Source organism: Myotis davidii, unplaced genomic scaffold (genome assembly GCF_000327345.1).
Source record: "Myotis davidii unplaced genomic scaffold, ASM32734v1 scaffold68, whole genome shotgun sequence".
Lineage (NCBI taxonomy): Eukaryota > Metazoa > Chordata > Mammalia > Chiroptera > Vespertilionidae > Myotis > Myotis davidii.
Genome location: NW_006300376.1, coordinates 261,865 through 286,430, shown reverse-complemented (window position 1 = coordinate 286,430; position 24,566 = coordinate 261,865). Strand labels below are relative to the sequence as shown.

The 24,566-nt window shown below is 38.2% G+C and overlaps 1 protein-coding gene across 2 annotated transcripts in view; it reads left to right on the top strand.

The window, feature by feature from the left end:
• The window catches only part of FIG4 (FIG4 phosphoinositide 5-phosphatase), a 104,038-nt gene that overhangs the window by 15,077 nt on the left and 64,395 nt on the right, over positions 1–24,566 (top strand). For both annotated transcript variants that reach the window (XM_006777189.2, XM_015572747.1), the window contains 12 exons: positions 523–679; positions 2,727–2,777; positions 6,181–6,329; positions 9,517–9,645; positions 11,432–11,532; positions 12,756–12,918; positions 13,308–13,405; positions 17,814–17,947; positions 19,384–19,500; positions 21,941–21,986; positions 22,664–22,812; positions 23,783–23,949. In XM_006777189.2, coding sequence (XP_006777252.1) covers positions 523–679; positions 2,727–2,777; positions 6,181–6,329; positions 9,517–9,645; positions 11,432–11,532; positions 12,756–12,918; positions 13,308–13,405; positions 17,814–17,947; positions 19,384–19,500; positions 21,941–21,986; positions 22,664–22,812; positions 23,783–23,949 — 1,461 coding nt within the window. The remainder of the gene's footprint in view (positions 1–522; positions 680–2,726; positions 2,778–6,180; positions 6,330–9,516; positions 9,646–11,431; positions 11,533–12,755; positions 12,919–13,307; positions 13,406–17,813; positions 17,948–19,383; positions 19,501–21,940; positions 21,987–22,663; positions 22,813–23,782; positions 23,950–24,566) is intronic.

The following is a 24,566-nucleotide window of genomic DNA, read 5'->3' as shown; positions in this document are numbered from 1 at the left end:
GTTCTATATTTATTTTCTTGTGCTACTATTATTATGGGACAAATTACATTCATCAACTGCTACTATTATTATGGGACAGAGGGAGTATAATATTTATAATATTAGTCATTTTTAAGTGTACAGTACAGTGGTGTTACCTAATTGTACCTTGTTGTGCAACAGATTTCTAGAACTTTTCATCCTGCAAAACTGAAACTCCATACCCATTGAACAACAACTCCTCTTAATCATATATATATGTATATATATATATATAATTTGCCAGTAGCACCTCAGTCCTATTTGAAATGAAACTAAGTATAAAAGAGTAAATGATTGTAATAAAATTGTCTAGAGGAAGATTTTAAGTGCAATAAATGTTAATATAGATATTCCTAGAGAATAATTCTAAGATGACTAAAAATTTGTATGGTTACAAATCAAAGAGTGAAATAAAGTTGGAAATATGTCAAAATTATTTTGCCTTTTAAATGTGTATATAAAAGCATTACTAAGTTTAGGAAACATTTATTTTGTTTGTAGGTTTTGTCAGGTTTTTAGAAGGCTATTATATTGTGTTAATAACTAAAAGGAGGAAGATGGCAGATATTGGAGGTCACGCAATATATAAGATTGAAGATACGAATATGATCTATATACCCAATGATTCTGTACGAATTACTCATCCAGATGAAGCTAGGTATGTACTTGTGGTAATTACTATTTTTTAAAATGTGGTAGATCAAATAGAAAGCAAGATATAGTCAACAGATTACAAATGTTATGTTAAAAATGTAAAAAGTTGGCTTACAATTCTACAACTTTTGTTCAAGAGCTCTTAAAAACCTCCATTATAACAGTTGATTCAGGTGAGGATCAACAATGGCTGCTGAAAGCATTAGGTAGGAAGTTATTATTGATAAACAGAATATTCATTCAGTCTCAACATATACTATATGAATCTCTTTATTATTTACAAAGAGGAACAAAATGGCAAACATACTTAACCAAATGATCAAACGTAGCATTACCAATAATGAGGCAAAACTGACATTATTTGCCTTTTAATGTGAAAAAATGGGAAGGACACAGATTACCTGTGTAGTGTTCTTGCTTAAAATATTTCACTTGAATCTAAGCATGAGGAAAAATCAGACAAATCCATATTGTGAGACATTTGGTAAGACAACTGGTTGGGGCTCTTCAAAAATGTCAATGTCAACAAAGACAGAAAAAGCCAGAGGACTGTTCTAGAATTTAGAGCAGACATGACAACCAAATGTAATACTTGAATTTCTGTTGAATTCTGGATTAAAACATGTGCATGCATGCATGTGCATGTAATCATACACACAGAGCTATTAAGAAATTTATTGGAATAGTTAGTATATGGATTGTTATAGACAAGGTAAAATTGAATCAATATTAAAATTTGGTTGCAGTAACGATACTGTGATTATTTATAAGATGGTTTTGATCAGAATAGATACAGGGCGTCCCCAAAAATGTAAATACACTTTAACAGCTGATAACTCGCTTAATATTCACTCCTTTTCAGGTTTAAGTGACTTGAAATAATGGGTGAAGCCAGACTAAGCTTTGAGCAATGAAAATTTATCCTAAAGTGCCACTAGACATTTTTTATGGGGATACATAAAATATAAAGTTACGGTACACAACTAGCAACAGTTGATGAATTAAGGGCACACAAATACCGAATGAAATTATTCTTGATGTTTGCGATTCCATTGCTTCATATTATCAATAGTGCCTGGACCAGAATGGTCATCAGTTTGGAAGCAGGCATTGACAAAAAAAAAAAAATACTCATTTCTGTACATTCTTTTAAATTTTGAAAATTGAACTGTATGGTAATAAACACTGACTTTATAATCATTCAAAATGTGTATACATTTTTTGGGACTCCCTGTATGTCCCAAAATATTTAGGAGTGAGGTGTCATCATGTCTGCCATTTGCTAAAAATGTTTTAGAAAAATTTATGATCAAAAATCTTTAAAAAGAACATGGAAAAATTTTAACACTTATTTATTGTGAGTGGTAGATATGTGGATATTTTTTCTCTATATATATTTTTTCAATTTAAAACACTTTCCAATTTAAAATTATGGTGATTCACAAACATTTCGGTTATTTATTTTAGTTACGCTCCTGTCTCCAACCTCAGAGCATTTGCAAAGCACATTGTAAAAACAAGTTAAAGTGCCCCATGCAAGTACATGATTTTCCTTCCGTGGCATAATCAGTGATGAGGGAATGGTCAAATGTAAGGTTAAGGTTCTCTGAAGGGATGGCCAGCAAACTTCGAAATTGCTTCAGCCCCAGCCATTTGGCCCAGTGGATAGAGCATCGGCCTGAGGACTGAAGGATCCCGGGTTCGATTCTGGCCAAAGGCATGCACCTTGGTTGTAGGCTTGATCCCCAGTCAGGGTGCATGCAGGAGGCAGCCAGTTGATGTTTTTCTCTCTCACATAGATGTTTCTCTCTCCCTCTATCTCTCCCCGCTCCCTTCCACTCTCTCTAAAAACCAATAGAAAAATATCCTCGGGTAAGGATTAACACACACACACACACACACACACAGAAATTGCTTCAGATGAAATCCTTAATCCAGTTATGGATTGAATTCCTCAGTTTTAAGGAGTATATTTACAAACATAAATGTACTTTTGAGTATATGTTAAGCTATGAAAAAATAATAGTAATATGCTTTTTTATTTTTTTTAGGTACCTACGAATATTTCAAAATGTGGATCTATCCAGCAATTTTTACTTTAGGTAAGCTTGAGCTTAGTTTTTCTCCTTTCAGCCACTTAAATGTTTATATTATTTTCTAGGAGGTAAAAACAGAATCAGAGGGCACATTAGTACTTTTTGTATTTTTTTAAAAGTGGCCAGCAGTAAAACAATACTAAATTATAGTAGAGCATTATGATAGAGTATTATACTTCCACTGATGTGACCAATATGTAGGCCGAATAGATACAGAGTTGTGCTAATGGGAAAATCTATCAGAATACTGTCAAAACTAAAAAGTAGAACACAAAATAGCATGCACCAGCACAGACTTGAGTCACAGGGACTAAAAGAGGACCTGGAGTGCTGTAGCTATTGGTGTCATATACTGAATGGGGTACTTCGCATTATTTTAAAATTGTTAATGTAATGAACCATTTACCCATGAAATAACTAAAACATATCTCCTATGTAAGATGGATTATGTCTTCATTGATGTAAAACCCTGAAGGAAGTTAATTATTTTAACAGTAGTACTGTGAAATAATTTTCACTTCCACAAATGTCTATTGGGTGTATATATCCAGGGTATTTGTCTCAATCATCTGTTTTCAGTCTTTAGTCCTTAATTTTATGTTTATAGCATCTTGAGTTAATTCTGAAGTTTGGTGGTCTTCTCTTCATGTTTTTCAACTTTGCATCCCCATTTTGACTTGTGATCGAGTCATTCCAGTAGTAAAAATAGGTAGGGTAAAGTTTGTGTGTCTCATAAGTAAGCTTTACAAAGCACTATACTAAGGGCGTCAGCCTGTGGACCGAAGGATCCCGGGTTCGATTCCAGTCAAGGGCATGTTCCTCGGTTGCAGGCTCCTCCCCGGCCTGGGCCCTGGTCAGGGCTCATGCAGGAGGCAACCAAACGATGTGTTTCTCTCACAGCGATATTTCTCTGTCTTTCCTTCTCTCTTCCACTCTTTCTAAAAATTAATGAAAAAATATCCTAGGGCGAGGATTAAAAATAAATAAATAAATAAATAAATAAATAAATAAAAACACTATACTACATTCTTAAGATTTAGTTAGCATAAAGCAATTGTTTTAAATAGGAAAAATTGATTGTTTCAAGTAGCTATTGCTTCAGTGTGAAGCGAAAAACTTTCTTCCACCCTCCGGCTTCATTGAGATATTGACGTATAACATATGTAAGTTTGAAGTATACAATGTGATGATTACATACATGTATATACTGCAAAATGGCTACCACAGTAAGGTTAGTTAACACATATTACCGCTCATATAATTTTGATTTTGTGTGTGTGGTAATATTTAAGATTACTCTTAACAAATTTCAAGTATATAATTCAGCATCATTAATGATAGTTACTGTGCAGTGCATTTAATCCCCAGAATTAATTTGTCTTACAGTTGGAAGTTTTTACCCTTTGACCAACATCTCCCATTCCCACGCCCTCAACCCCCACCTCTGTCAACTACAACTCTACTATCCATAGCTCAGTTCTTTTATATTCTGCATATAAGTGAGAACATACAGTATTTGTCTTTCTCTGTTTGACTTACTTCACTTAGCATAATGCCGTCAAGATCCATTCATGTTGCTACAAAAGGCAAGATTTTCTTTTTATAGCTGAGTAATATTTCATTATGCATGCATGCATGTGTGCCTGTGTGTGTGTGTTTGTTCACATCTTTATATATTCATTCGTTAATGGACTCTCAGGTTGTTTACACATCTTGGCTATTGCAAATAATCCTGCAATAAGTATGGAGGTGCAGATGTCTCTTTGAGATAGTGATTTCATTTTCTTTGTATATGTACCCAGATATGAGCTTGCTGGATCAGATGGTAGTTCTACTTTTAATTTTTTTGAGGAATCTCCATACTGTTTCCCATAGTGGCTATTCCAATTTACGTTCCCACCAACAGTGCAAAGGGTTCCCTTAACATCCTCACCAACACTTGGTTCTTGTCTTTTTGACATTCTAACAGGTGCGAGGTGATATCTCATGGTGGTTATAATTTGCACTTCTCTGATGTGATGTTGAGCATGTTTTCTTGCTTTTGTAGGTCATGTGTATTCTTGTCTATTCAAGACTATTCAAATCCTTTGCCCACTTTTAATTGGATTGTTTATTTTTTGCTATTGAGTTGTATGAGTTCCCTGTGTATTTTGGATATTAATCCTTTATCAAATAGATGGCTTGCAGATTTTTTTCCCACCTCTTCCATGGTTGCATTTTTATTCTGCTGACCGTTTCTTCTGTGCAGAGCTTTTTAGTTTAATATTTCTGTGAAAAATGTCATTGGAATTTTGAGAGGGATTGCACTGCATCTATAGATGTCTTTGAGTAATAGGGACATTTAAACAGTTTTAATTCTTCTGTTCCATGAGCACAAGATATCTTTCCTTTTACTTGAGTCTTCTTTAATTGCTCTCATCAATGTCATAATTTTTAGCAGACAGAATTTTCACTTCCTTGGTTAAATGTACTCCTAAGTATTTTTTTTTTCTGAGATTGAAAAACCAACAGTTTTTATCCATGTGATATTAGATGCTAGTAAAATTAGAATTGTGGTATCATCAAACAATTATGGTAAAATTGAATTTCACAGATGAAACAAAATCAATTTCAATAAATTACATGAAAAATTAAAGATAAAGTAGTAATTGAAATAATGTCTCCAGATAGAATTGTAACCATCTTAAAATATGACAAATATTTTACAAATTTGTATAAACATAAAGAAGTCTTGATACCTTTTGAAATTCTTTGCTAAAATACATATAACTAGAGATGCTCATACAAATTATTACTTATGTCAAATAAATATTAATGGGTTTCTCTTGGCTTAACAGTCAAATTTTATTTACACAGACTGTTCAGGCTATTATAATTTCTTGGGTGGCTGTTACTTTCTAAAACATATTTCATTATAATGGCTTATGCTACATTCTTATTCCTGTTTAATCAAAAAGTTAGTTATGATACCATCATTAATAATGAATAGAATTATTTTTGTTCACAGTTAAACTAGAATACAGACCATGCACTGTTGTAGTGGATATTGTAACATCTATAGAGCTACATTCAGATATACATGGGAGTGTGACACCTTTGCATAAGGCCATGTAGTTAGATTGATTTCAGTGAAGCAAAAAATGCACATTGCAAATCAACAAGTGTAGGTACTCGTGTTGTATTGTACGTTTCTAGACATGCACATGCCTCAAACATGCAATGATTTTTAAATTTCCAATTATATTTATGGTTCACTATGTTTTACAGTGCTTATTTGGACAGCATTGCTTTTAGGTATAGTCACAGTTGCTAAGTAATTTAGTTCACAGTTTTTAATTCCATATGGGAGCAAGGCTGTGAAATATCTTTTGCTTTTGTAATTCTTGTTAAGTTTCAGTTCTGTTCTCAGTTACAGCTATGATTTGTCCCACTCGCTTCAATATAATCTCACTGTCTTGCGAATGCCCCTGGAGATGTTGAAGTCAGAAACGACCCAGACTCGCTCGGAGAGTTTTGACATCTTTGAAGATGAAGGATTAATTACACAGGGTGGAAGTGGTAGGTGGTTTTCAGCACATCTAATGTATGTTAATGTAGCCGCCATGAAATGGCATCTCATTAAATTCACTCACATTTCCCTCGTATATCTCCGTCCCTCGTTGCTCTTTGTCCTTACATGAGGTTGTTTCGGATATATGAACTTGACCAATTCATTTTCATAGAGATCATTAATCACCAGGTGGTTTTGTGAGCCAGCCAGAAAATTGTATGCTGACATTTCGTAGCAAATTTTTATGTACTTTTTTATGGAATACATTCAGGCCTGTACTTTGATGAAGTTAAAATAAGGAATTTTGTTTTAAAATATTGGAGAAAACTCACTACCAATTCCCCCCACACCCCCCATAGTGACCAGTTAAATATGGGCTGAGTTTTAGGGGAAAAAAATCACCATGGGTTGTCTATTGTGTCTTAGAAATTTATATACGAAGTCCCTAATCCTCATAAAAACTGCTTAGTTGGTAAACTGAGGCCTGAGATTAACATCACATGACCAGTGTCCAGAGGAGCCAGTGCAGCAGGTCAGAGGCTATTCTTACTGTGGTCCCAGCTTGACCCACTGGTCCCTCATAGGCCTTGCTTCCATCAGGACCACTGTAGGACCACTGCAGGACCATTGTGTGACCGGTCTAGGGTGACCCTGGAGATCCTGGACTAACCAGTCACACAACAGAATCCGTAGCTTTACCCCTAGATTTTTGGGTTGGTCCGGAACTCTAAAGCCAGAGGCATTGCTAAAGTGAATGTTGTGAGGGAATCATTGCAGACCTAAAGCTAAGGCAGTTTAGCTGAATTGGATTTATTATGGGATACGTAGTAAGTCAGTAGGGTCTTGGATGCCCAGTTCTATGCAGCGTGAGGGTGATGAAGATGTGGGTGCAGGAGGTAGAATGTAATGTAGAGTTCCAGAAGGTTTGTCCTTGCAGGACCCTCAAGAAGAGGCTGTGCTCTATTCACATTTTGCCAAAGGTTCTGGTCCACTCTAAGAAGACTTAGCCTGTTACTAACACTGAATTGCATTTCTGTCATTGCCCTTAATTGTGCTTAGTTTATTGGATTGACTATCACTTGAGCTAAGATCAAACCCAGTGCACCCTCCCTACTCCAGAACATCCAGATCACATACATTTGCCCTGATTCAGATATGTGAGTTGTAACCTACACTATTAGAGACAGGTTGAGGGTAAAATAATGTGTGCCTGAATATTTGCTTGTATTATTTCTTGTAAATATCACCCTTAGTAATAGAAAATCTAAAAGTAGTAGTACATTTGCACTACATGTCATCTTAAATAAGAATTGACTATCTGCCTGGGATCTGAATTAAGCCTCTGAAACCACTTCATTTTATACTCTCTAGAGCAGTGGTTCTCAACCTGTGGGTCGCGACCCCTTTGGGGGTCAAACGACCCTTTCACAGGGGTCGCCTAAGACCATCAGAAAAAACATATATAATTATATATTGTTTTTTTGATTAATCACTATGCTTTAATTATGTTCAATTTGTAACAATGAAATTGGGGGTCACCACAACATGAGGAAGTGTATTAAAGGGCCGCGGCATTAGGAAGGTTGAGAACCACTGCTCTAGAGCAATTGTACTCGATAGTTATGAGTAACAGTGTGTATTAGATTTTTATAGCTGCTGTAACAAATTACCAGAAACTTAATGGCTTAAAACTATACAGATTTATTATCTTATGGAAGTCAGAAGTCCAAAGTAGTTCTCAGTGGACTAAAATTTGGGTGTGGGCAGAGCTGCATTCTTTTCTTGAAAATTAGGGAAAAGTTTGTTTTCTTGTCCTTTCCATCTTCTAGAAGCTGCCTGCATTTCCTGGCTCATGGCCTCAAAGCCATCAATGGTCAGCCAAGGTTTTTTTCATGTTACATCGCTATAACACTTCTGTTTTCCTCTTTCATTTATAAGGACCCTGATTACAGTGGATCTTCCTGGGTAATTCAAAATAATCTCCCCATCTCAGGGTCATCCGATTAGCAACCTAACTCCATCTGCAACTTTAATTCCTCTTTGCTGTGTAATGTAACATATTCACAGGTTCTGGTGATTAGGACAAATACAGGGGGGATCATTACTTCGCACCACAGGGGGAAACTCACAGGAAACAGAGAGCAAGGGTAGAAGATATGGGGGTAGGTAGAAAAAGAAAATAATACATTTTTTAAAAAAGTCTCTGCTGTTTCAAGCAGCGTGTTAGTCACTTAGCATATGTTATTTTATTTAATCTGAACAGTACCTCAGAGGTGAATAGTAGTAGTATTATAATTTTACTGTTTGGAAAATTGAATTTTAGAGATGTTAAGTAACTTGCCAAAGGTCACAGAGCTGATAAGTGGCAAAGACAGAACTCCGATTCATGTCTGTATTATACATGTTCTGTGTAATGCCTTAAAAGGTCAGAGAAGAGTTAATTTTTGTGAATCAAAACAAGTGTATTTGTCATAGTGTATAAACACTCTTGGTGTATCCTGTTTTGAGAAGAAAAATAGTATTGATTCCCAGCTATCTAGAACTGCTGCAATCTTTTGAACGATTATCTTATAAATATATTTATTTCTTATTTTGCATTTCATAGAACTTTTGATGTTCAATAAATGCATCTAGATATGCTGAAATTGTGTTTGATGAAATTAAACATCATATAGAAAAAACCTCGTATAATGACTATCACTATGAAATTATCACTAATGCACCAGGCGTGTTCGCAGGCCTTTATGTGCATTATTAATTTAGCTCATCTTTACAACAATCACATGGTATAGGTCCAGGTGAGGAATTGGGCACTGAGCTAGCAAGTCACACCTGTCACCTGCTGATGAGAGGTGGAGCAGGACTGGGACCCAGACACTCTGAGCCCAGGGCGGTGCTCCCAAACCCTGCTCTGAGCTACCTCTCAGTCCTGTTCGTATACTTGTTCGTGTCCTTAATTTCCCTATCATTGTCTTTTTTCTTAGGTTAAAAACTCTCACACATCAGAAAATCTGTTTATTTGGGTAGTATGAGCACAGCGTTGCAGACAATGATATGAACGATATCCACTGAAAACGACAATGCTATTAATCAGCCATTTTATTTTGAAGTTAAAAACAGAAGTTTAAGGTCTTAAAAATGAGCTGAATGTCAACCAATTTCCTCATTTTTCTGATACCAACTTTTATTTTTCAGGTGTATTTGGGATCTGTGGTGAGCCTTATATGAAGTATGTGTGGAATGGTGAACTTCTGGATATAATTAAGACTACTGTGCATCGTGACTGGCTATTGTATATTATTCATGGGTTCTGTGGGCAGTCAAGTATCCTTTTTTTAAAAAAAAAATTAAGACTTGCAATATTAACCTCATGCTGTGCCAACTTGTAGACAGCTATCTACAAATTATAAGATTATAATTATCATGCTGTGTGCCCAACTGGCAAACTTACCCACAATGCCATGTAGTAAAAGTACAAAGATGCATTCAGATCCCTTGAACAGACCTATTATGTACACAGAAAGATAAAAAATAAGGAAGAAAATGCTATGTGCATTGTAAGTTACGTGGAGAGAAGTACCATTCTTATTTGAGAAAGGGAGCAGAATCTCTTACCGGTGGGGAGGATGGGGCCGGCTCACAGGAGAAGCTGAACTTGGCCTGGGCCCTAAACAAAGTCAGGCCGTAGCAGTGAGCAGGGAGTGAGAGCGTGGGTTGGGGGAGCACCGTGAGTGTAGAGGTGGAAAAGTTCATGGGCATGTCTTGTGGTTGTGTTTAAAACCACCGGGAAGTACAATGTAGTGGGAAGGGCTTGGTAGGAGGGACTCAAATAGTCAGTCACCAGATTGCTTTGGTGGTCGAACTAAGGACTTTGGGTTTGGTGCTAGGACTTTTGAAAGTTTTTTTCCAAGAAGGTGTACAAAGGAGCACTTAGGAAGCTTGAGTTGATAGCCATTTTCAAGCTGTTAAGTGAAATGAGACTAGAATAAGGGACCTGAGTTAGGAAAAATTGCAGTGGTTCAGGCGTAAGGTAATGAAAGCCTGACTGGAAAGGGGTATGATAGATTAAATAGAAGTAGCCTTGGGTTAAGCTGATGAGTTCGATTTTACACTCCCCCCCACTTTTATTTAATTTTCTAGCTATGTTGAAACCTTTCAACTCAGCGCTGTTATGAGATTTAGAAAGGCAATGTGTGCACCTTCTAAAAGTGGTGTTTAGGTTTTCCCCACACCCTTTTGAAATCACGTAGGGCGTTTGTGCACCTAGCATGTTGTCTAGTTGACGTTCTTCCTTGTGTCTTAGATTTTTAAAGACCTATTTTAAAGACTAAAAATTTGCTGTTTTAAAGTAGCAACTAGCATAATAGATTATAATTTTAAAGCTCATTAGTTTAAATGATGAGTCTAGTCTCCTAGTTATCAAGCATTTAATGAATTCTAGAAGTCTATATGATGATACAAGTAATTAGTACTTTTAAGCATTTACTACAGGCCGCACATTACTTTTATATACATTACCTGGCCTAGTCCTCCCAACTTAATAAAATTAGTTACTTTATTAGTACTTATACCATTTCACAGAAGATGAAGCTGAGGCTTAGAAAGTTTAATGAGGTGACACAGCAATAAGCTGTACGTTGGTTGAACAGTTCACACGTTCAGTTTTTACAGTTAGGTGACAAATTTGAGTCACTTTCATACTCCATTCCTGAGGGTGACATATTGCTTCATAGTTTAACCAGCTGGTAGGTGACGTGTGCTCTCAGAGGTGTATGGCCTCTGAAGACTAAGGAAGGAGTTGTACCTGTTTACACCCTTTAGTTGGTACAAGGACAGACCAGGTCTTCCCTTGAGCAGTATCCTTGCACCTGGTTACCATTTCCTCTGAAATTCTTAGAAACCACTCCTTAGGGGAGTCTGTTTTTGCCTTATATACCTGCACAATTCAGTAGGACAGTTGGACCCAATGCAGTTTGTTCTTGGGTGTAGCTTTTGGGTATACTTTAACCTACTCGACAAGATGTATTTAAATGTGTATTTAAGGTATAATGATTCTCTTGGTTTGGCGTGACTGTCATGAATGCTGAAGAGCTTTAACTTGATTTCTAAGAGCTATTGATCTATGGGCGACCAGTGTATGTCACTCTAATAGCTAGAAGATCCAGTAAGTTTGCGGGGACCCGTTTTCTCAAGAGAGGTGCAAACTGTGAGGTAAGATGGAAAAAAACACAGTGCTGCTGGCATTTTAGCCTTTTAAATCAACTTTCCTGACAGATGAAGCAAAGCAGAATTTTAGAAAGTGGGATGTCTTAGTGTGGGACATTATCAAGAGAATAGTTTTCCAGGGTATCAGCAATTTGTGAGAAATGTGACATATGCACACGTGCTGAGGAATCAGCTGTCTTAGAGCGAGTTATGCAATACCTCAGGGAGTTATGAAATGTCTAATGCTTTGGAGGTGAACCACTTCTGTCCTATGTGAAAGCTGTCGTACATATTTAGTGTAGAGACTAAAATAGCAAAGCACCTGCACCCAACGAGTCAGTGGAGGGAGCACTTGTTGGAAGTGCATCCTGGTTGAGAAGAATAAGGAGAGGAGGGCATGGGAGCTGTTCACCCGCTTCTCTCTGCTCTAGCTTGGCTCCAGGCAGACTCCTTACTCTGTTCACACTAGAAAAACAACAGAAATTCATCTGTCCTGCCATCAGTCATGGAATCCCCACTGAGTGCTCCGTCTCTGTTTTCAATAGACAACTTGTCTTAGACAGATGTATGATTGAGTAGACAGAGTGAGTGAGACATTGGATTTTGATACTGATTTAAAACAGCAACATTGTTTTAAAATTATATTAACAATGAAATAGTTTAAAAAATCAGAATTTGGTAGCTATAATATTTACTTTGGAATATTCATAGGGTAACCCAACAGACATGTTTTTAATGCCTTCGAAATTATTCTTTGTCATATCCTTATATCACTTTCATAGATAAAGTCACCACAGGAACCTTTTTTGTATTTCTTCTGTCCATCACACGCTGTGTGACTCTCACTCTTGTCCTTTCATTCCTCCTTGGTTCTCAGAATTGGATTTTTATATTCCACTGGTCTTCCTAACCTATATAACTCCCTGTAATTGTTTTTCTTTTCTCTCCCTTTCTGCCTTTTGTATCACTCAAGATGTTCTCTACTATTTGTCTTACTGGCTATTTCATTTCATTTTTCCTAGTCTATTCTCTGTTTTTTTTTTAAATTGCCATACTTTATTGCATTATAATGGTTTTCCTTTTCTAATATACACAATGAAACCTTATCAACATTTATCTCTCTCAATACATTCTAAGAATAGGAATTACAATTTAATTGTGTACTTGAAATTTTTTTCATTAAAAATGTCTAAGCACGTAAGATACCTTTCATGTACCTTTCTTTACAGGGTGATGTTGCAAATGAAGTGGAGACTGAACAAATACTCTGCGATGCTTCTGTGATGTCTTTTACTGCAGGAAGTTATTCTTCTTACATACAAGTTAGAGGATCAGTTCCTTTGTACTGGTCGCAGGACATTTCAACTATGATGCCTAAGCCCCCTATTACATGTGCGTGGAACAATATTTTTAATAGTTACTCTTCTTTATACACATTTAGAGATAATTGACTATTATCAGAGAAATCTCATAAATGCTTCTGTTTTGACAACATATTAGAAAGAAGATAATTTAGAAGATAATTATATTATTTCATACAATAACTATATTTTTCTTTTATTTTGGCTGCTAGTAAATTACTTCAGAAATGTAAAAATCTTTCAAATTCAACAAATGAATGAGTGTGTTGATAAGCTGGAGAGGAATTTGGGAATGGAACTAGTGGATTAGTTGAATTGCATTTCTGTAAACATTAAGTAACAAAATAAAACCCTATACTTGTTTCTTGCTTTATAGTTTCCCATTCCGGTATTCATACTTTTTCCCCTTTTTCTCCCCAGTGGATCAGGCAGATCCATTTGCACATGTGGCTGCCCTTCACTTTGACCAGATGCTTCAGAGGTTTGGCTCCCCCATCATCATCTTGAATTTAGTGAAGGTACGATGTGCTCACCTTTGCGGTTATGAAATTCAGTCACACCGGGCAACCTTTTCCCCAGCACCAAGGGGTTTGACAGGCTGGCTTTACCTTTCCCCAGAGGAGAGACTTGTAGACTTAACATCTTCTGATGGCTTACTGTGTGTGAGCTGTCTGAGCTGCTGTCCTTTGACTTCAAGTCATGTGGCCTATTCTGTGGGTGCCTAGGAGAATCAGTGATACGTTTCCAAGGGAAGAGTGTGATGTGGTGTGTCAGTCTCCTGATTTCCTTGAGTGAACTAGATGTGGGTAACAGTTTGCCTTAGTTTCCAGGACAGCTTGGAGAAGGAAGTATGGAGATCAAACAGCCACAGCCCGGCCTTGAAGCAGCCAGTTCCCTTGACAATCCAGAAGCTCTCTTGGGCAGGTTAATACATAGTAATAGACCTAAAGGCTAGATTCAGAAATGGGGGTGCTGTTGTGGCTCGAGAGCCGGTGGACAGAGTGGTGGCATAGCCCCTTAGTTCTCTGCTTCCTTGTCTGAGTACACTGTGTGTGCTCACCGTATCTTGTGTATGAGTAGGCATGCAGGTCAAAGGTCTAGGATGGAGGACAGGAGGCCAGATAATATATTGTATCTGTATTTGTTGCATTGAAGCGAATTGACAGAATCTCAGTCTGCAGCCAAGGGAGTATGGAAAACAAGGGTTTTGTTATGGTTGTGGCAGCAGCCAACAGCATCTGAGATTATTTTGAGAGGTTGGTTAATAAATATAACTCATTTTAATCAAACCCAAGGAATCCTGTGTTCATGTAGTGCGTTGCTTAACAAGTATTTTTGAACTTTTTTTTTTTTGTGCCGTGGCAACCATAGAAACCATTCCTGCCTTCACAGAGCTAACAGTCTGTTGGAAAAGACGATGAAGTAATGCGGAGATACCCAGACAGGTAGATGGTGCTGTGAGAGCTTACAGTGGCAGAGACGTCTTCCCTGAGGAAGCGATGAGTCAGTGCAGCCCAAAGGAAGAGGCGTTAACTAGTCCAAAAAACCAGAGAATAGTATTCAACTCAGAACAGTAGGTACTGAGCCCCTGAAATAGGAACGGATATGGTGTGTTTGAGGAAGAAAAGGCCTGTGTGACTGGGGCCCAGAGAATGAGGGCAGGAGAGCCTGTTGTGAACTGAGACTGAAGAGAGAGTTCTTGTAGGGTGCGTTAAGGCTGGTCTTTATCCTGAGAGCGATGGAAAGCCATAGAAGGTTCTGCATGGTTGAGAGGATTGTGATTAGATTTATGTTTTGAAAAGATTGTCCTGACCTCCACATAGAGAACAAATGGATTGGTACAAGGCTGAAGTCAATGTTGGAAGACCACATACGAGGCTATTATAATTATCCAGAAAAGGGGTGACTCTGGTTCCTCCTAGAGTTGGTGTGGTAGAGATGAGAGAAGTGGATGGAGGAGGTGGATTTGGTGAAGGGCAGGATTTAAGGCGAGGGAGAGAGAGATGTCAGGCTTGCTTCTCAGGTTTTTTACTTACTCGGGTGGGTGAATGGGGATGCCATCCACTGACATAGGGAACGGGGGCTCAGTCTGTGGGGCAAGATCGTGAGTATGGTTTGGACATGCTGAGGTTTGTGTGGATCGGAGTCCTCTAAAAGGAGGTGCACAGAGGTGTTCAGTTTGCGAGTTGGAAGCTCAGAGGAGAGGTCCGGCCGAGATGTGACTTTGGTGATTCATCTGTTGCAGGTGCTCTCCGAGGCGTGGTTACAGATGGGATGCCCATATGCAGGCTCTCGAGTGGGAAGAGGAAGGGCCTTTGGTCCAGTCTTGAGGACCTCCAGCTCTTACTGTCCAGTGAGAGCCGTCTGAGTCTACTAGGGAATAAGAGGAAAAACAGATGAAAGCAGGAGGAAAAGCAAATGAGTGCTATGTCATGAAAAGCAAGAGAAGACATGTTTCATGATGAGGAAACTAAGTGGTCAACAGTGGGAAATGTTGGCGGGTCAAGGCAGATGAAAAGGGCAGAGATGCTCATTGGTGTTAGCAGCACCGAGGAGACTGAGGGAAGCAGACTGAGGCGTGGGGCGACCGTGAGCAGCGGTGCAGTGAGTACGGTACCCCCGCCCCTGCCCGGGGAGCACTTCCTGCCGGGGGAGTACCTAGTGAAAAATGAAGACAGTTGGTGTTTTTATCACTTTTAAAAAAGAGATCATGATGATGTGTTTAAAAGACTGTGGGGAGGATCCAGCTGAGATCCCCTATGAGGCACAGGAGAGAAAAGGGATGACCTGTGGCATCAGGACGGAGGAAAGGAGGAAATCTGAAACGCTGAGGGAGGAATTGTGTTCATGGGATTTCAGAGAATAGCAGGGTGAGGGCTGAGTGTGAGTGTGTGAGTGTGTGTGCATGTGAGTGTGAGTGTGTGAGTGTGTGTGCGTGTGAGTGTGTGTGTGTGTGTGTGTATGTGTGTGTGTGTGTTTTAAATCAAGGGTTTGGAGGAACATGGCCTAAAAGTGGCCAGGCTAAAGGGGAGGATGGTGGGAGGGGAAGCCTTGGACAGGACAATGAGCAGTCAGCTTCGTTTCTCCCTTTGTTGCTCTTTGGTTTATGTAATTATTGCATCCTACCAGGGGTTGACTTTGTAAAATAAATCATTCAGATAGTAGATGCATCAGTTTCTAGACTTTTGTTCACATTAATTCAGAAGTTTCATACTCATGTCTCTCCCCCCTGTCAACTCAGAACAATATAAGGCAATAGCTGGATGATCTGTAACCTCAGTTTAGTATTGAACAGTAGCTATAATAGACATAATTGAAAAATTAAAGTAAGACAGTTCTAGCAACAACGAGCGTCATGAACATTTTTCTAGCAAATGTATAGAAAAAAAAATGTTGATAGTATAAAAATAAATTATTGCTAAAGCACTAAATTATAAGGTATTATTGGAATATAATATTCACCTAAATTGTAGATATTCTTCATGTTATAGAGTGCTGATAGTTGATTAGAAGCTATAGTTAAATGGAGACTCAGTCTATGACCTTTGAAATAATTCTCTATTAAATATACAGATTCAGGAAATAATATCTGATACATATGATTTGTAAAGTGTTCTCTTGCCCAGATTTCTCAAAAGTACATTTAGTTTTTGTTTTTGTTTTAATATTGAAAGGCCAGTCTATTTTTCCATTGTCATAAAAATCCTGACAGTGACTAGAGATTAACTAAAAATAGTTTGGAGATTAAGTAACTGTCTTGTGGAATAGAAATAAAATTTTGTTGTTTTTGTCGTTATTTTATTCATAGGATAAAAGGATATTTATTCAGTTCACTGGGAAGACATCCGTATTAACTTGTGATTAAGGAGTCAAAGAATGTGTGTGTGTAGAATGATACCAAGGATATTTACTCTTTATTCTGTCTCTATATGAAGTTACTAACGTGAAATACTTTCCTTAATTTCTTTTCTCTTTTACCCTGTGTTGTGAGCTCCCCACCCCTAACCCCCCACATCTTGACTGTGGAAATTTGAGGCACTGGTTGACAGACATTTTGCAGCAATCCATACACCTTCAGTGCTGCTACTGGGGTCCATAGAAAATCAACCTGAGATCAAGCATAACTGTACATCAGAGGTTTTTAATCTGGGTCCCTGCATGGCCCTTAGGAGGGGCTCTGAAATGTTATGAAAAATCTAAGTGACATGTGAAGTTTTCATTTGGTTGTTAAAGGGGTCTGTGCCCTAAGGAGGTTTACTAGCCCATCCACTACCACTGTGGGCAGACAGGGCATAAAGCAGATTCTTTGCATAAAGATGATCGACAGTTGATTAAATAGTCTTTTCTCTCCATCTCATAAAATGTCAGATTTGACATAAGAATTTTAAAAAGTTTTTGTTTCTCTAGTTGATTTAAGTGCTTTTGAGAAAAATTCCAGATATATAATTTAATTTTCTCAGATGCAAAAATAAGCTACATATGTGTATCCTAAACTGATATAACACTGTTTTAAATCAACTCTTTTCTATTTTCTCCATTTGATTTATTTAGCTGTACAAAATAGATACTCTTTTTTGTTTCCACAGTGGTTATCTAATTAATTTCATGACAACTAATAAGTCATCACATATGAGTGAGAGCATGTGATAGTTGCCTTTCTCTGACTGGCTTACTTAGCTTTTCATAATAATCTCCAGGTCTCTCCATGCTCTCACAAAGGGGAAGAGCTCCTTCCTTTTTACAGCCACATAGTATTCCATTGTGTAAATGTACCGCAGCCTTTTAATTTTCTCAGGTAGGTTTCATGTCACTATATTTAAGATGTAGGCTTTTTGTCTTGTCTTGTCTGAAAAGTAAAAATGTTAAAACTCCATTCCTCTGATTTAAAGTAATTAGAACACTGAAAATGTTTAATATTTAACAAAGGAACGAGAGAAAAGAAAACATGAGAGAATTCTGAGTGAAGAACTCGTAGCTGCTGTGACGTACCTCAACCAGTTTCTGCCTCCTGAGCACACCATTATTTACATTCCCTGGGATATGGCCAAGTACACCAAAAGGTGAGCAGAGAGCAGAAAGTGGATCTCTATGGTAAAGTAAATGTAACTCTTTCAGTTCCTTTTATGAACCTGCTGAAGGGCTATTAAGAGCTTAAATTAATAGACCAATTCTTTTTTGATCCACTTAAAAAATATATATATTTTTATTGATTTCACAGAGGAAGGGAGAGGGAGAGAGAGAAACATCAACGATGAGAGAGAATCATCTATTGGCTGCCTCCTACATCCCCTCCCCCCCATGGGGACTGAGCCTGCAACCCGGACATGTATCCCTAACCAGATTCGAACCCAGGACCCCTCAGTCCACAGACCTATGCTCTATCCACTGAGCCAAACCAGCTAGGGCTTCTGGCCCACATTTTATACCAGTTATAAATTCTCTTTGAACTAGCTAGTCGTTTCAGATCTCTCCTCCACTCCCTTTCCATAAAGGCACTCATTTCACCTTTTTCTATTTTATTCTCTGGCCCTGTTTAGTCACTTTCTCTGACACCTTTCAGATGATCTCACTCATGGATGAACCTGCAGTAGCTCCCCAGTGTTTATAGTAAATCCACACTCTTAGATGTAATGTTAAAACCCATCACCGGGTTGGTTCCAGAATGTAATAACATTTTTATTCCCTGGGCTCTTGTGTTCCTGAAAAACTGAACTTCATGCTCTGCCCCCGAGGTGGCAGCCAGGGTCTCATTCCTGAGTCTTTGTTCTTGTTATTCCCCCTCCCCACTTTCCTCCACTTCTACCAAGGGTGCTTCCCCACGTCTTTTCCTTGTCGAGATCTGATTCGGAACATCTCCAAGGAACTTTCTTTCATTAACTTTGCATTGTCTTTTTACTCATTTACTAGGCATCATACACAGTGGGTTTGTTTTGAGGTCTTTAAAAAAAATATTACTTTATTGTTTTGCACTTAACTCATTATACCTTTTTCTAAATAATACCTTTTTCTAAATGTAGTTGGATGCACCCACAACACACTTTCCCTAAGTATAATAATAAGCTTGATTACAGGGTGGTGCCACTCATGTTAATTAATTTTCCAGCCTTTTCCTCACCCGCCACCCACACTATGCATTGTGCTGTCTTCACAGTCATTTTAGTCATTTTATGAACACGCATTGATGTGACTGATCTGAGGAGTGCGAGGCTTTGGGGAAGCTCTTGCAGGGATGTAATATGCCAAGAGGAAGGTTTGCCAATAGTTTATACTAACATACAGGCCTTTCGTGTCCCTTTGTACCAAATCTTATTAGTTACTGAATATACTTTATATTCTAGAAATTGCTACAGTGTCCCTATTGAGTACACACCAGAGATTTTTAAGATGAAATCCCTGAATATCATTACTATAGACTTTATTTGCTTTAGATGTGAGGATAAGTAGGTATTAAAACTTGGGTTCTTCTCACTTTTCTCATTCGTCCTCCTGTCCGCAGCAAGCTGTGTAATGTTCTTGATCGACTGAATGTGATCGCAGAGAATGTGGTGAAGAAAACAGGTTTCTTTGTAAACCGCCCCGATTCTTACTGTAGCATTTTGCGGCCAGATGAAAAGTATGTATGGCATTGAAAACCTTAAAATACATTAAAGAATTTTTCTCTATGGGTTACAATATGCTAAATATGAACAGTTTATACTACTTGGAAGATGGGTGAACTTATTCCTTTGGGGAGATGAGACAAGTGTCCTAAGGGATGCTCACTGTGGGCATCAGATTTCCTCAAGGGCTCTATGCCTTGATGCCTTGACATGGGAGCCATGGAGTCTCTGTATCTTGCTTCATGGAATAAACATGATATAAAATATTTCTGTAAAGTAAAATTTTCTACAGAGAATTCTATTTTTCAGTATTAAATAGGAGCAGGAAAATTTTTTTCTTATAGATGAAGTACTAATATTTTTATGAAAATAATACTTATCATTGTACTATAGTTAGTCATTTGCTCACAAATATTTCTTCATTACCATTATGCACTAAAATACTTTGTGAGTGTCTCAGATCAAGGATCTATGTTTAATTTACCTTTTAAGGAACCAATGTTAGATATTTTCAGTTAACAAAGTTAATTATAATGGTAAAAAAAAAAAAAGCCAAAACAATGCAAAAAAAACAACCAACTGCCTGGCCGGCATGGTTCAGGGTTGAGCATCGACCTATGAACCAGGAGGTCATGGTTTGATTCCTGGTAAGGGCACATGCCCCGGTCATGGGCTCGATCCCCAGTGGGGGGTGTGCAGGAGGCGGCCAATTAATGATTCTCTCTCATCATTAAGAACTCAAAGGACTTAGCCCATTATACTTATGACTGTGACTTATTACAGAGAAAGGATACAATGCAAAATCAGCAAAGGGAAAAGACACCTGGGCAAAATCCAGAGGCAATTGGACGCAAGCTTCCGGAGTCCTCTCCTAGGGGAGTCACACAGAACATGCTTAATTCCCCAGGCAGCTTACTGTGACAGCATGTGTTGCCAATGGGGACAGATTATTCGAGACTCAGTGCCAGGTTTTTGTTTGTTTGTTTGTTTTTAATATATTTTTATTTCAGAGAGGAAGGGATGGGGAGAGAGAGATAGAAACATCAACCATGAGAGAATCATTGATCGGCTGTTCCTGCACACCCCACACTGGGGATCGGGCCTGCACCCTGGGCATGTGCCCTGGTCAGGTATCGAACAATGACCTCCTGGTTCATAGATCAACCCTCAACCACTGAGCCACACCGACCAAGCAGTGCCAGGTTTTTTGTCTGTCGGTTTGTATTGGAGGCTGGTCCCGTAGACGGTCTACTTTGCATGTACCAACATTCCAGACTCCCAGAGGAAAGGGGATATTCAGCAAAACCATATTGTTTCTACAAACAGTTTAGACCCAGTAAGTCACTCATGTCTGTTTTGGGATGGTGAGAACTCAACTTCTCTAAAGCCAGCCAATGGCCAACCTTGTAAGCAGGCCTGTCAGGGCCAGCCTGACAGGTTGAGCCGGGCTGAGGCAGGGAGGTGGGAATTGAGAAAAGAAAGAAAAACAGGAAAGTGGGATCGGGAGGACTGCAGCTCTAGAGGAACTGAAGCAAGTTTATTAGCCACACAATCCTATTTATACACAAGACACTGAATAGGAGGTCTGTCAAGAGGAATGTATTCTTTGTTCCTCTTCATCTCTAAGGGAGAGATACAGCAGAAGGACATTTCTCAGTACAGCATCTCTCAGTAAATAGTTACAGACTTCTTGGTAAGCCATGAAAGGCTGTTCTCATTCTACTGATAACCGCCATCCAAACAAGTCTGGGAAAACTGTGTGGGTAAGGGTCCCCCCAGCCTTGCTAGCCCCTTCAGATGCAAGGACCTTGCCAGCTTACATCTGGCCCCCAACACAGGCCTTGCTGAGGATAGCAGTCAGGCCTGCTATGCTAACTCTTTTCTTCATTGTCTTCTTTTAAATAATTAAAATAAAATATTGATATCATGATAGCGTACTTAGAACATATCCCCATGCAGTCACTAGCACATGGAGAAGGATGTAAACGGGAAGGAAAATAATAAGGAAGTCTGCAAAAACCACCACAGGAATGTAACGAAGCTCCATGAAGAAAAGCTGGAGGAGGTAGAGAATCCGCACACTGAGGGGAGAAGACAGGCTTGGAAGAGTTTATTTTTATTTTATCAGAAAGATGCTCTGCAATTGTTACTCATCTTTATAGATGCAAGCAAGAGATCAGCTTCAGTTAAAGCAAGAGAAGTTTTGGTTGAAGATGGGTGACAGAACGCCGGAGTGTGGGGCCGTGGGACAAGCCAGATGCTCCTTTCTTAGAGGGGAGCCTTTCATCTCAGTAATTTGCATATTAACTTTCCCAAAAGATGAAAGTAAGCAGAATCAGCTGATGATGTTGGCTCATTTAGCTCTGTTGGTTTGATTCTCAATAACGATCTAGGAACAAAAATGAATACAGGTTATAGTATTCAATTTTTTTAAAAGCATGTATTTTTAAACAGGTGGAATGATCTGGGAGGATGTGTGATCCCCACTGGTCGCCTGCAGGTACAGACAACTTTATATAAATAATGAATAGAATCTGTATCGTAGTATATGACGTTTTCTGAAAGCAACCATTGAGAGACATACTTCTTATTTAATGCAGAATTATTAGTTACTTGGGAGTAATTTTTAAAAGCCTTACTGCTGGTGTTTAACTCCTACAAAGCTACAAAGGATATGTACAGCTAAAATAATAATGGCCTACAGATTTTTTCTATATATTATAAATTTTATTATTAGAAATAGATACATAGCCAAAATGTGAAAAGAATAAATTAGAATGACTTTGGAAAATGATCCAGGTATGATCACTATATACACTAATTCTGCTTTAAGGGTAATATGGCCTCAACCACTGAATATTTGATTTGTACAGTAAAGGAAACATATCAGGAAAAAAGCACATATTTTACTAATTGGTACATGTGGAAAATGTTTGTTATGTGGTTTGTTAAACTAAGGGAGAAAATTCAAATATAGACTGGAAGGTGTAATGATGCCGTTGCAGCAATAAGTGAGCAGCAACTATAGGCTTTCATAATTTAAGACGTGTTCATTATTCAGGAATAATACCCTGCCTACAGATTTCTTCTACTTCTTAAAGAAAAGAGATCTAAGTAGGATGGAGTCATTTTGCTGACTGAATAATGACTAAAAGTCTTAGGGTATTTCTCTTTTAGACTGGTGTTCTTCGAACCAACTGTGTGGACTGTTTAGATCGCACCAACACGGCGCAGTTTATGGTGGGAAAATGTGCTTTGGCTTATCAGCTGTATTCCCTGGGACTGATTGACAAGCCTAATCTGCAGTTTGATACAGATGCAGTCAGGTAAGCCTTCGTTTCTGCCTTTTGAATGCTGGTAATGACAGAAAGCAAACCTGATTAATCATAAGGACTTTTTTTGAACTTGTTTGTCCTTTTAGCTTCTCAAAAATTATGTTGCTAATTATTCAAGTTAATTCTGTACTATTTCTATTAAATACTTGTGTATTGTTGGTATGGGTTGTTTTGTGTGTTAATTATCAATAAACACTGTGTCCTTTAGATAAATCCAAAGTAAATAAATCCTAACTAATGGTTTTTTTTAAAAAAACAAACAAATCCAGACTACATTAGGAAAAATAATAATGTGCCTTCATATATTTTGAACTTAAAATAGAAGACATATAAATAATTGATTCCTCATTAAGGATTGTTGTCTTCACTGTGCAGTGGATCCATGGCATTGCATACAGTATTGTTTCTTGAAAATACAGTGAGAGCTGTTATTGGTCATCTGCAACAGTCAGAAAGGCTGTCAAGGGAAGTGATCAGCTTACAAGTAGCCAGATCCGCAGGTATCGCTGCGCTGAAAGTCTTTAAGAGGCACTTGAAGAAACATACGTCTCAAACATGTAGTTTCATGAAAGAATATGGCCTGTCTGTGACCAGAACATGTTCTTCTCAAAAGGCAATTCAGAGAGAACAGAAAATTCTGCCGTGGGAGGTAAATTGGTCTGGCAGGCTGCAGGTAGTCAGACATCTTGTAATCAGGTAGAACCGTCTGGCTTTGGTGGGTTGTTCTTGGTGCCCCTGCTTCCTTGTTAGTGTTTTCAGTGACTTTGTTGCTCATTAGACAATTCCTATAAAATATAAAATACTTCACATTTGTATTTCTCTTCAAATGTTGAAGGGTCTACTTGAAAGGAATGGTTCAGAGAATTTATACAGTAAAAGCCTTGTTTTGAGTCTGTGACTTAGTGACTAATGTGTAGTACTTTTTCTAAAATTCTTTAGTGTTTGTATTTCTTTTGCTTAGGTTGTTTGAGGAACTCTATGAAGATCATGGGGATACCCTGTCCCTTCAGTATGGTGGCTCTCAACTTGTTCATCGTGTAAAAACCTACAGGAAGATAGCACCATGGACCCAGCACTCAAAAGATATCATGCAGACCCTGTCTAGGTATTACAGCAATGCTTTTTCAGGTAATTCTGGAGTATTAGGCATTTCTAAGACTTATCCCAATGGGCATTTTTCCATATGTGTGTGTGTGTGTGTGTGTGTGTGTATATATACTTTTATTTAGCTATCTGGTTAAGTAAAATTCAAAATTAAATGTTTAAAAAGTTTAAGTGAAATAGAATCTGTCAGAAGATGCTCAATAATCATTCGTTCAATAAATGCATGAATAAACTTTGTATTTTAAATAGGGCATGTTTGCATTTTGCCACCCATAATTGGAACTTTCACATAATGCAAAAGTTATTTACAAAATATATTGATTCTCTGGCTTCTGTCTCTGTATTTCTGTTTCCCGATTGGGGTGGGCCGGCTGGCCAACCTCCTGCCGTCTCCTCCTCCTGACAGGCCCGGTTCAGATCTGCCCCAATCTGGGCCAGTCCAGTCAGACCCTACCCATGCACAAATTTGTGCACTGGGCCTTTAGTACGTAGATAAAAATGTTTGAGGGCATTGAATCATTATTATTTTTAAAAGATTTTTAAATAGATTTTGAGAGAAAGGGAAGGAGAAGGGAGAGTGAGAGAAAGAGAGAGAGAGAGAGAGCGAGAGAGAGAGAGAGAGAGAGAGAGAGAGATGAGAG